We start from the raw sequence: 12,442 nt of genomic DNA on the forward strand, positions 1-12,442 counted from the left end.
TTTTTTTAACGTTAATAGCAGCAACAGCTAATTTTGATATTGCCATTTTGTTTCTGTGCCAGTACAACTATTTTGTTCCTTGCAACTTAATATCTCCAGTCACGAATGCATTAATCACCTTCACAGTCATGGATTTACCAAAATCCCTGCTACGTTTTGCACTGATCACATCACCTGATGTCAGTAAGGGTTTCTAAACAATCATTCATGCACAAACCTCACTTGACGAATCTACCCCACGGATACAAGCAGAAGGTCATTGTGGAGTTCCGCAAAGCTGACAAACGGAACTATATTTTTTCACTATGTTTGACCTATCTAATGGTTTCCCAAGCTATTTAAATTATTTGAATGAAAAAAAAAATCATGAATGGAAAAGGCTATTTTTGTAAAGTATACTCATGCCATAATTCCATGAAAAACGTTTCATTTACTCACCTCCCCCGCAGGTTACTGTACATGGAAAGAAGTCAGTCTGTCTCCACTGATGACTAATGGGTTGGTAGAAAAAGAATTGCACCACGCTGTCTTTAGGAGAGACGTACCTGATCTGGAGAAATTTCAGTTACAATACGTTATTGTGACTGGGAAGAAGTATTTTAACACTATGTTCTATGCTACTTATCCAAACGTGCTTTGAATATTTACTTGTTGGGGGTAAATCCTCGTATAGCAGCAGGATTTTATCTTTGTACCTACCAATCACGCCTGACTGTTTATTTTACCAACCACACTGTGCCTTGCATATTATTACTGTAACGCAACTGGAGTCTTAACATCACCTCTGTGTATATTTTCATGGCCAAACATTCTAGATAAACAGTTCCCTTAATAATCATCAAAAGAAGACTGTATTTCTGCTCTGACATAGCATTAGGTAATAAACTGCATTTGCAAAAAAAAAAAATCAATTTTAAAAAGCTACGAAACCAGTACAGCATACTATTCACAATGAGATCTTTCGATATTACAATGTAACCAAAGTTATTTTCTAGAAATATTTTACAAATCTAACACTATATATTTTTTTCCAAAATACTATATTTTATCCACAAAGGATAACGAATCACGTATTATGCATCCAGTGTTTGATGTGTGTTTATTTATATACCTGTCTGTACTTAATTTGCATTCCAAGCTAGGATTTCTGGGATAGATGTAGAAACATGTTTTCTCGAGTTTCTGTACCTAAGTGAATTTGTGCTGTACAATTGTGTGTAGTTACCACAACTTACAATGTATCCAATTGTGTCTGCATTCAGATGTACTTTGTACATTATGCTGGCTTTTTAGGAAGCTGCATTCCCATCATGTCCTAAAACATACTTTATTTTTAAATTTATCTCACAATTCCTGTATGTGAAAAATAAATACTTTTAATTCTGTGGCTAGGTTTTGGGTTTTGTCTGAAAGTAATATTGTATATTCTCAAATGTTTGTATCCTTTCAATATTTATGTTTATAAATAAGAAAAAAATATTCACCTCATGCCGCTCCACCTCACTGACTCCACTATCCACACTCTAAAACATAAATTCCCTTTCCGCATCTGCCCAACGAAAATCACATACCTGGGCGTCCAAGTTACCAGTGACACCACCGCCCTCTACTCAGCCAATTACCCCCCCCTATTCCAGAAAGCATTCTCAGATCTTGAACGCTGGAAACCGATGGCTATCTCCTGGCTCGGGAGAATAGCCTCGATCAAAATGAATCTCCTACCTAAGTTCCTTTACGCCTTCCAGGCATTACCCATCCCTTGTAAAAAAAACGACCTTAAACTCTTGCAAACAGCTATAGACAGATTCATTTGGAACGGGAAGAAACCCCGAGTCCGCAGGGCCACCTTATATGTACCTACACCATGTGGAGGACTAGGCCTTCCCAATCTCACACACTATCTATATGCAGCACACCTGACGCAACACCAACACTGGCACCTTCCCCCCGCACACAAACGGTGGGTGGACTTAGAACACTCCATTTTTGGCAAAGACCACCCCTCCCAATACATGTGGCTCCCGAAACAGCACAGACCATTACCACCCCCCACATCCCCAACGATCACCTACTCCCTGGACCTCTGGGACCACCTCAGCGACAAATTCGACTTATCCACAGGCCTATCCCCTCTTACCCCAATCCTCCGCAACAAAATGTTCCCGCCCGGTCTCACACCGCAACACTACACCCATTTCGAAGACAGGGACATAGTCAGACTTGGCCACCTTTACCCCAATGGCAAACTCCTGCAATACACGGAAATCCCCGACCCCGAAACCTTAACCACATTTGACCATTTTAGATACCTCCAACTCCGAAGCTTCGCCACAACAGACGCAGTCCGCATAGCAGCCACCTCGACCCTGACTGGGTTCGAAAGAGACACCAACCGCTCACCAGCTAGGAAGAGCCAAATATCAGCCCTATACACGACACTAACTACACACCACACCCAGGTAGCCCTCCCATACATCACAGCATGGGAGACCGAATTAGGACCCCCCGAAGACCCAACTGAATGGACGGATGTCTGGTCATCCATCAAATCTATCTCAACCTGCGTAACCCACAAAGAGCAGGCTTACAAGATGCTATTCAGATGGTACCTCACCCCTTGCCGCTTAAAAGCAATGAAACAAATCCCCACTAACCTCTGCTGGAAACTGTGCGGAGATACCGGCACCTTCCTCCACTGCTGGTGGACATGCCCCAAACTCTCCCCCCTCTGGAAAACAATCACAACACTCCTATCCAGAATACTCACCAAACCAGTGCCTCTAGACCCATGGGCCCTCCTACTCTCTAAACCCTTGGACACCTTCACCCGTAGCGAAAACAAACTCATTGCAAGAGTGGCCCTAGCCACTCGGAGAGCAATCGCTGAAGTCTGGTCCACACAACATATACCCCACCCATCCCCAAATACACACTAAAATAACTGATAGCATTGACATGGACAAGCTCACAGCGCAAATACATGACACCCCAAAATCATTTCACAAAATCTGGGACCCATGGGTAGAAGGACACAGCTCTCTTCCATGGTAACCCGCCACGATCTCATGCAACTACGCCTCCACCACTAACGCAACACCTACCAACTAGACCCCCCACCCATCCTACCCTACCTGGGGCCCTGGCGGGACCCAAGGAGGCAGCACCACTCCCCTCATCCACCAGGCACCCCTCCCACCGCCCATACACCGCCCACCTACCCAACCACCCTCCGACTACTGCACCATACCCAACTGCCTGGCTCTGCCGACGCAACCGCAATCAACAAATATTACTACGAAGGCAACCCCCACACCAATGAATCCCCCTATAAACGACCACCACCAGAACCTCTGACATCACCGTCTCATAAGCTATACCACAACTCGCAACAATAGTAAGGCCGATTGTATAGCCCGCTACCCAACCGGGGATCTCACGTCCCCACCGAGACCCCCCATTGGGATGCATAGACGGACAACCTGAACAAAGAGGTTGGACTCACGACCCCTAATAAAAATCTCGACCCTCAAGTGATGGTATAGCACATGATATCAAAACCGAAATGTCAGAATTGTCCGCAAATAACATGATGTCGTACCCTGTCATTGTTGTCATTGTTTTTATCATAACTAACCCCGTATTTCTTACTTCTGTACAACTGTTCATATAGAAACATAGAAACATAGAATGTGACGGCAGATAAGAACCATTCGGCCCATCTAGTCTGCCCAGTTTTCTAAATACTTTCATTAGTCCCTGGCCTTATCTTATAGTTAGGATAGCCTTATGCCTATCCCACGCATGCTTAAACTCCTTTACTGTGTTAACCTCTACCACTTCAGCTGGAAGGCTATTCCATGCATCCACTACCCTCTCAGTAAAGTAATACTTCCTGATATTATTTTTAAACCTTTGTCCCTCTAATTTAAGACTATGTCCTCTTGTTGTGGTAGTTTTTCTTCTTTTAAATATAGTCTCCTCCTTTACTGTGTTGATTCCCTTTATGTATTTAAATGTTTCTATCATATCCCCCCTGTCTCGTCTTTCCTCCAAGCTATACATGTTAAGATCCTTTAACCTTTCCTGGTAAGTTTTATCCTGCAATCCATGAACCAGTTTAGTAGCCCTTCTTTGAACTCTCTCTAAGGTATCAATATCCTTCTGAAGATAGGGTCTCCAGTACTGTGTACAGTACTCCAAGTGAGGTCTCACCAGTGTTCTGTACAATGGCATGAGCACTTCCCTCTTTCTACTGCTAATACCTCTCCCTATACAACCAAGCATTCTGCTAGCATTTCCTGCTGCTCTATTACATTGTCTGCCTACCTTTAAGTCATCAGAAATAATCACCCCTAAATCCCTTTCCTCAGATGTTGAGGTTAGGACTCTATCAAATATTTTGTACTCTACCCTTGGGTTTTTACGTCCAAGATGCATTATCTTGCACTTATCCACATTAAATGTCAGTTGCCACAACTCTGACCATTTTTCTAGTTTACCTAAATCATTTTCCATTTGGCGTATCCCTCCTGGAACATCAACCCTGTTACATATCTTAGTATCATCCGCAAAAAGACACACCTTACCATCAAGACCTTCTGCAATATCACTAATAAAAATATTAAAGAGAATGGGTCCAAGTACAGATCCCTGAGGTACCCCACTGGTAACAAGCCCAAGCTTTGAATATACTCCATTGACTACAACCCTCTGTTGCCTGTCACTCAGCCACTGCCTTACCCATTCAACAATATTGGAATCCAAACTCAAAGATTGTAGTTTATTGATAAGCCTTCTATGTGCAACAGTGTCAAAAGCCTTACTGAAATCTAGGTAAGCAATGTCTACTGCACCACCCTGATCTATAATTTTAGTTACCCAATCAAAAAAATCAATAAGATTAGTTTGGCATGATCTCCCTGAAGTAAACCCATGTTGTCTCTGGTCTTGAAATCCATGTGTTTTTAGATGTTCAACAATCCTATCCTTTAACATGGTTTCCATCACTTTCCCCACTACTGAAGTAAGGCTTACTGGCCTATAGTTGCCCGACTCCTCCCTATTACCTTTCTTGTGAATGGGCACAACATTTGCTAACTTCCAATCTTCTGGGACTACTCCTGTTATCAATGATTGGTTAAATAAATCTGTTAATGGTTTTGCTAGTACACCACTAAGCTCTTTTAATAGCTTTGGGTGTATTCCATCAGGCCCCATTGACTTATTTGTCTTTACTTTTGACAGTTGAAATAGAACCTCTTCCTCTGTAAACTCACGTGTAATAAATGACTCATTTATCCTTTTTCTTAACTGAGGTCCCTTTCCTTCATTTTCATCTGTAAATACCGAACAAAAATATTCATTGAGGCAGTCAGCTAGACCTTTATCCTCATCTACATACCTTCCTTCTTTTGTTTTTAATCTAACTAATCCTTGTTTTACTTTTCTTTTCTCATTTATGTATCTAAAAAAAGTTTTGTCCCCCTTTTTTACTGACTGTGCTATTTTCTCTTCTGTGTGGGATTTGGAAGCTCTTATAACTTGCTTAGCCTCTTTCTGCCTAATCTTATAGGTCATTCTGTCTTCCTCACTCTGGGTTTTTTTATAATTACTAAATGCTAACTTTTTGTTTTTTACTATTTTGGCCACATCTGCGGAGTACCACAGTGGTTTCTTGAATTTTTTGCTTTTACTGACAAGCCTAATGCAATTTTCTGTTGCCTTCAGTAGTGCAACTTTTAAATAATCCCATTTCTTTTGGACTCCATATAAATTGCTCCAGTCTGATAATGACTCCTTTACACATATTCTAATTTTAGAAAAGTCTGATTTTCTAAAGTCTAAAACTTTTGTTTTTGTGTGGTGTGACTCAGTCACTGTTCTTATATTAAACCACACTGACTGATGATCACTGGATCCTAAACTTTCACCTACAGTAATATCTGATACCAAATCTCCATTTGTTAACACTAAATCTAGTATGGCCTCTTTACGAGTTGGCTCCTCAACGACTTGTTTTAGAGACAATCCCAGTAGGGAGTTTAGAATATGTGTGCTCCTGGCACAAGTAGCTATTTTTGTTTTCCAATTCACATCAGGAAGATTAAAGTCACCCATGATGATAACTTCCCCCTTCATTGTCATTTTAGCTATTTCTTCAGCTAGTAGATTATCTAACTCTTCAATTTGTCCTGGGGGCCTATAAATCACACCTACACGAGTTACTGTGTGATTACCAAATTCTAACGTAACCCAAACGGACTCTATGTTCGCCTCACTAACCTTTATTAGGCTAGATTTTATGCTATCCTTTACATACAGGGCCACCCCTCCCCCTTTCTTGCCTTCCCTGTCTTTTCTATATAAAGAGTACCCTGGTATTGCTATGTCCCAGTCATTTTTCTCATTATACCATGTCTCAGTAACAGCGACTAAATCTACACTATCAGTTGCCATTATTGCCACAAGTTCATGGATCTTATTCCCTAAACTGCGAGCATTTGTAGACATGACTCTAAGCTTATCATTTTTTAACACACTTGCTACAGGCACCTTCTGTCCTTGTTTTGGGGGACAATTGGATTGATGTTTTATCACCCTTTTGCCCCCCCCTCCTAGTTTAAAAACATCCTAGCAAAACCTCTGAACTGCTCACTGAGAACATTTGTTCCCTTTTGAGAAAGATGCAAACCATCTTTTTTGTACAGTTTATTTCCATTCCAAACAGAGCTACCATGAGCAATAAAGCCAAATCCTTGCTCCCGACACCATTCACCAAGCCACAAGTTAAAGTCCCTAATACGCATCCGCCTGTCGTTCTGAGTGTTATGCACAGGCAGAACTTCAGAGAATGACAGTGTGGAAGCAACCTGCCGTATATCATTGGCAAAAACACTAAAAACTTCCTTAACCTCTGAAACCTCATTGCAAGCCAAGTCATTTGTCCCTAAATGGACAAGTACATCCAATTCCCCTTCCTGCTTTGCTTGCTTAACAATATTACAGATACGTCTCCTGTCTCTGTGAGCAGTAGCTCCGGGAAGACACCTCACAAGACCACCATTGTCCATCTCCACACCTCTTATGATGGAATCCCCCAACAACAACTGCTTTCTATTAGGCCTCACCATAGTCTTCAAGCCTCTCTGCACAACACCACTATCCTCAGTGCCTCTCTGCACAACACCACTAGCCTCAGTGCCTCTCTGCACAACACCACTAGCCTCAGTGCCTCTCTGCACAACACCACTAGCCTCAGTGCCTCTCTGCACAACACCACTAGCCTCAGTGCCTCATATGATATGACGTTTAAAAGTGAAAAATAAAGAATCTTTAAAAAAAATAAGAAAAAAATATTCAAATTATGTTAATTTACATAATATATTTTAAGCGCCCATGAACAGTAGTTTGTACATGATATTGCGCTTTCATCCTAAATCCCATGATTCAAAGACGTCATGCAATTTTTTTTCCAAACCGAACTTAGTAGAGAATGGTGTTAAAACATATTCCAGAAAAATAAAACAAATTCAGAGCTGTGGTTGAACACTCTAAGGATGTTAAGGAAGTGAACAATTAGTACAAATTTCATGCAAGCGGTTACTGAGAACTGAAAAGCCACTGGAATTACAAACAATGCTGGAATTGTACCAAAATGAAAGATCAAAAATATATTTACTTTGCTTCTTGGGTTTCCTTGCACCAATTTAACAAGTATTTTAATGCAATAACGATATGTAAAATGATTTTTTAAGAAAATATGTGTTCAAACATTTGTAATACAGATGGTTATTTGGAAATACAGTATAGAGTCTTGTGTAGTGTGACAGTAGAATGTCGAATTTGACTTATGAAAGCTGCAATATCTGAATATTAGTCTAATAATCACAATCAGTTGAAAACATGGATCATTTTTGATATCCATCAAAATGCATCTTACATTCAAGGTCACATGTAATTTGCTTGGGTGCTTTACAAAAAAAGATGAATTAACTTCAGGTTCTAAGGGTCTTTTACTGTATTCAAAGTAAAGAACAGACCAATTTCCCTTTCCTTCTCAACAGTAAGAAATTAAGTCTAAGTGTGCCAGGCTAGCCAAGACTGCTTTCTCTCAAGGCTCTGAATGTGTGGGAACGCATTTCTGGGTTATGTCTTGAACCTGACTTGAAGGCATTTTGCTTTATAATTGGGATATAATTATCACAGTTTCCTTTTCCTTTATATAGTGACAGCATATTCCGTACAATTGCACAAGGAAAACGAATGGATTCTGAGGTCTACTTCATACAGAGTCTGGCATATGGAATGAAGGGGATTAAATTCCAGTCATTGAAGGCCGTGAACACACCTGGTTTTTAGGTTCACACCATGTACATTACTCTGTGAAACAAGATATCAATTGTCTGACTACAAGGGGAATAAAAAAACAAATCTCTGACAAGGTTACAACAATCAAGATCTGAGTCTGACACCGTATATTTGGTCAGCCCATTCTTTCTCAGTCCAAGGTTAATGAGACGAGTACCACTGAGCTGGGCAATTAGCACTTCTACATCATGCACACCCTCCATTTTGGGACTTTTTACAAAGCAAGAGAAGATTCGACTGTATTATACCTGTTTTATATATTAAATAGAACCGGATTTCTCTTACACTATCCTAGGGGAATGTGTGGCACGGCATTCATAGATGATGCTCCAAAAACTTCACATTTTATTTAAAGTTGAGTACTTTTTTCACATAAGGATTTGCCAGAACAGGTAGCAGCCAATTTGTTTGTAACTATTTTACGAAGAGGTAGAATATCTCCACTTGTTAGCAGGTAAATTGCAAGTTCACTTCTGTGCCCAACTGTACTGTACGCCAACACTTTTAGCATGCGCCCTTATTTGGGATATACTGCCATATAAATCATGTGTACTTGAGCTTGTGGCAAAATTCTAATATTTTGTAATTTTGAAATGAGAATGCCCCCCTCCCCTTTTTAACTGCTAGACTTAGTCCTCTCTTTTAAAGTGGTAGAGTGGAGTGAGAAAAAAAAATCAATAGAATGCTTGAGATCAAAGCTATATTCTGATTGTTTTTTTTGGTTTTTTTTTTTTTTAGCCAAGCATAGTACAATGAGAATTCATATCATGGTCAGTGACCTGAAAATGAACATGTGAGAATGTATTAATGGCAGCTCCCTGCATGCCATAAAGGTAGTCTTACTGGAACAGTAAACGTAAAAACATGCATGGTCCATAACTTTCTGCAAATGTGTTGTTTTACAGAAGTTGAGCTTAAACTGATACATTGCAATCTGTAAAGTTGTTGAGAGAACGTGGAAATAAAAGCAGACATGCATTTATCACCAGAGGTAATGCTATTCACCCATCAAGCTGTTTATAAGGGAAAAAGATGCAAGCAGTAAGTAAAAAAAGAAAACATAAAATGGCCCTGATTTAATACATTTGGATAAGATTTTTAAATTATGTAATATTTTTTGATAAACATTTGAAGTGATATAATAATTTTAAAATATATATTTTCTTAATTTTTAATAATTTTATATTTTTGTTAAAATCATTTAAAAAGCTTATTCAAAAATATTAAATCAAGGCCAAAGTGAGAGTGTTAATAAAAAAAAAAAAAATGCTTTATTTTACCTTCATTATAAAATCTGCCCGCAGTGGACCTGGAATCTTTACTATTTCCCTTTCGGGACCCTTCTGAAATTCAACGGTTGTGTTTTCTACAATGTAACTTCCAGGCGTACTGAAGCTGTGTTCACCAGTGTCCCCCTGCAAGGTTTTCGATTCAATAACTGTAATGACATAATTAACTTTAATAAATTGGTAGCACTTTTATAATTATTTCTCTATTACAGTATTAGGAAAATTCACACACAATGCATCTCCAAACAATTATTTGGCTTGTTTTTCATTATCATATAATTTCTAAAATTGCATATCTCCCACGGAGTGTCCTATAAATAGTGAGGTGTAGTCATTTAATCATTAGTGAGGAGATGGCAAGCCTGTCATGAAAAAAATAAAATTGCACAGAATTTTTGCATAATTGACTACTGTAGATATAGAATATTACTTTCTTTACTTTGCAAACTTCCAGGGTAGACAAAAGGTGCCAATTTCTCGAGGCATCTACCAACAGTTTTTTCATAGTTTTGAAATGCTCACTACCCAAGTAAAATGTGAAAAAAATATTTTTCCTAGTAGATTCTTTTAAAGCAGACAGGATCCAATTTTTTGTGTTTATTTATGATTTTCTTAGATTCCTGCCTGGATCTGGCCACTCCAAGATATATATATATTTTTTTTTATTCTCTAAGTCACACTTTGGCCTTATATATGAAACTTAGTTAGACTTCTCACTTTTGTGAATAACCCTCATAGTTACTGGGGTTAAATGAACATAATATTAAAAGTCACCGTTCCCCTTTGAAAAGATCTCAGACAGTGAATGCATTCTTTTTTAACAAAATTAATACCAGTCTGTTTTTTCCTATGTCTCATGTAGACATTTTTTTTTAAAACTTTAACACTATTCTCTAGATTTAGACAAGAATTGGTCTAGATGACACAACCTCTACGTAATGTGTTCAAGGAATAGTTTTTTCTAGTGTCTGAATCTAAACTCTTACATACTTCTCGGGGGAAGATACCTCTCCGGTTTCTGCAGACAGCAGTCAATTGCCTGGAAGAGAATTATACTTACATTGTACAGGGGGCTTAGCTGATGGATTCCAGTTACACTGGACTGCACAATGTGAGCGTGTGTTACTGCATACGGTATATTACGGTCAGTGACAGAGTTAATGTTTTGACTAGTTTGTAGAATTTACGAACTATTGCGTGTGTCTTTCATGAATGCAAGGCTTCCCAATAATAAGCCATGATGATGTGTCTCTTTCCAGATCAGTCTATTTTTGTTTAATTACTCATTTACCTCACCGTTGTAAGAGAAACGACGTGAGTAATGTCGGCCGCTCACTAAGAGGTCTATATACCCATCAGTAGAACATAAAGACCCATTGCTGTGAATGCACAGTGCGTGTAAGTGCCCATTCCCTTAGAAATAACTATTTCTCTAAACCGTCAAACATTACACATAAGAGATTAGTCAAAGAAATTTCCATTAAACCAAATGTGATTCTTCTACAGCTGTACAGTTTCGACAGATATCTGTTGATCTTATTGCTGATTTTCTTTTACCTAAAGAGGAAAGGTTTGTAATCTAATGGTTATAGGCCCAAAACAAACATTCTCATGCGTACAAGGGACTCTCGACAAAGGCATGTCTTAACGCCGGAACGCGCGTCGAGCCTCTGTGCCAATGCACTCTATTTGCTTTTACCCTCACTGTTTTTAATAGGGGAATTTGGTCTGTGGGGATCCTTCCTTTATATGATTTATAAAAAGAAAGTCTAGATTAAGGGGGCTGCATCGAAGCAGCGGGTTGGGATTTAAGTTTAGCTACACAAATGAGGGGAGGATTGAGGATTGACCTCTCATACTAGCACCCACTAAAGCTCCCTTCTACTTATATCCCATTTCCTTTATCTATCTGGAGGTCTCTATTTATATATGAGCTGAAGGTGATGTATTGAACCACACATTTTGTTCTAACCATTAGTATAATCTATAATTATTACTCTCTAATTCATTACTAACGGTGACTTTTATTTTGATATGGTGTAAGTAGTTAGGTCTTTAAAATAAGGCAACTCTTACAAGACTGCCTAAGTTTAGTATAGAATACACCCCTTATCTGCTAACTAGTTCATATATAATTTTCATATTAGCTCTACAGCCTTTTGGTTACATTTGAAAAATCTGATATATCTTATCGGTGTCTTTTCATCTAAATATGTTACAAAAGTTCATTATAACATTGGTAATTTATCTAATCTGTGTCTTTGCATTGAAATACGATACAGAAGTTTTTTTAACATTAGCAAATTAAGGAATTCGATACATTGTACCAGTGGTAACAGTGTGTAACAGTGGTTAAACCTTTTAAGACATAGACTATATATACAGTAATTCAAACTAAGTTTCAATTCTAACTATAACTAAGGCAGCTAACTGTATACTTTATTTCCCCAGTCTTTTTAAATTAATTAGCCAATCATTTTGACTAATTATTTCACTTCACACTGGGTTGCACATGGTTTGTTTTTTGTATATATGTGTTGGTTTTCTATGACTAAAAGTTTAATTTGCTATTACCTTAGAATGATTTAAATTTTAGTAAGGTTAGTCTCCTTTCCTTTTTGGAGGGGTTCCTTCCCTTATTAGGTCTTTATTCACTAAAATGGACTATTAATTCACACCATAAAAATATAACTTTACCTCTTTATAAATTAACAATACGTTGCACCTACGGAGTGTATAATATGTGACACAATTTTGTACACCAGTCTATACAAAAGGACATTAAA

General features: G+C 38.6%; 1 protein-coding gene across 3 annotated transcripts in view; it reads right to left on the reverse strand.

Moving 5' to 3' along the window:
* ADAMTSL3 (ADAMTS like 3) overlaps nucleotides 1-12,442 on the reverse strand; it is a 449,463-nt gene that overhangs the window by 113,569 nt on the left and 323,452 nt on the right. For all 3 annotated transcript variants that reach the window (XM_063448975.1, XM_063448976.1, XM_063448977.1), the window contains exons 9-10: nucleotides 9,648-9,805; nucleotides 439-550 (exon numbers count right to left, since the gene is read on the reverse strand). In XM_063448975.1, the coding sequence (XP_063305045.1) occupies nucleotides 439-550; nucleotides 9,648-9,805 (270 nt within the window). The remainder of the gene's footprint in view (nucleotides 1-438; nucleotides 551-9,647; nucleotides 9,806-12,442) is intronic.

The sequence above is a fragment of the Pelobates fuscus genome, chromosome 3 (genome assembly GCF_036172605.1).
Source record: "Pelobates fuscus isolate aPelFus1 chromosome 3, aPelFus1.pri, whole genome shotgun sequence".
Lineage (NCBI taxonomy): Eukaryota > Metazoa > Chordata > Amphibia > Anura > Pelobatidae > Pelobates > Pelobates fuscus.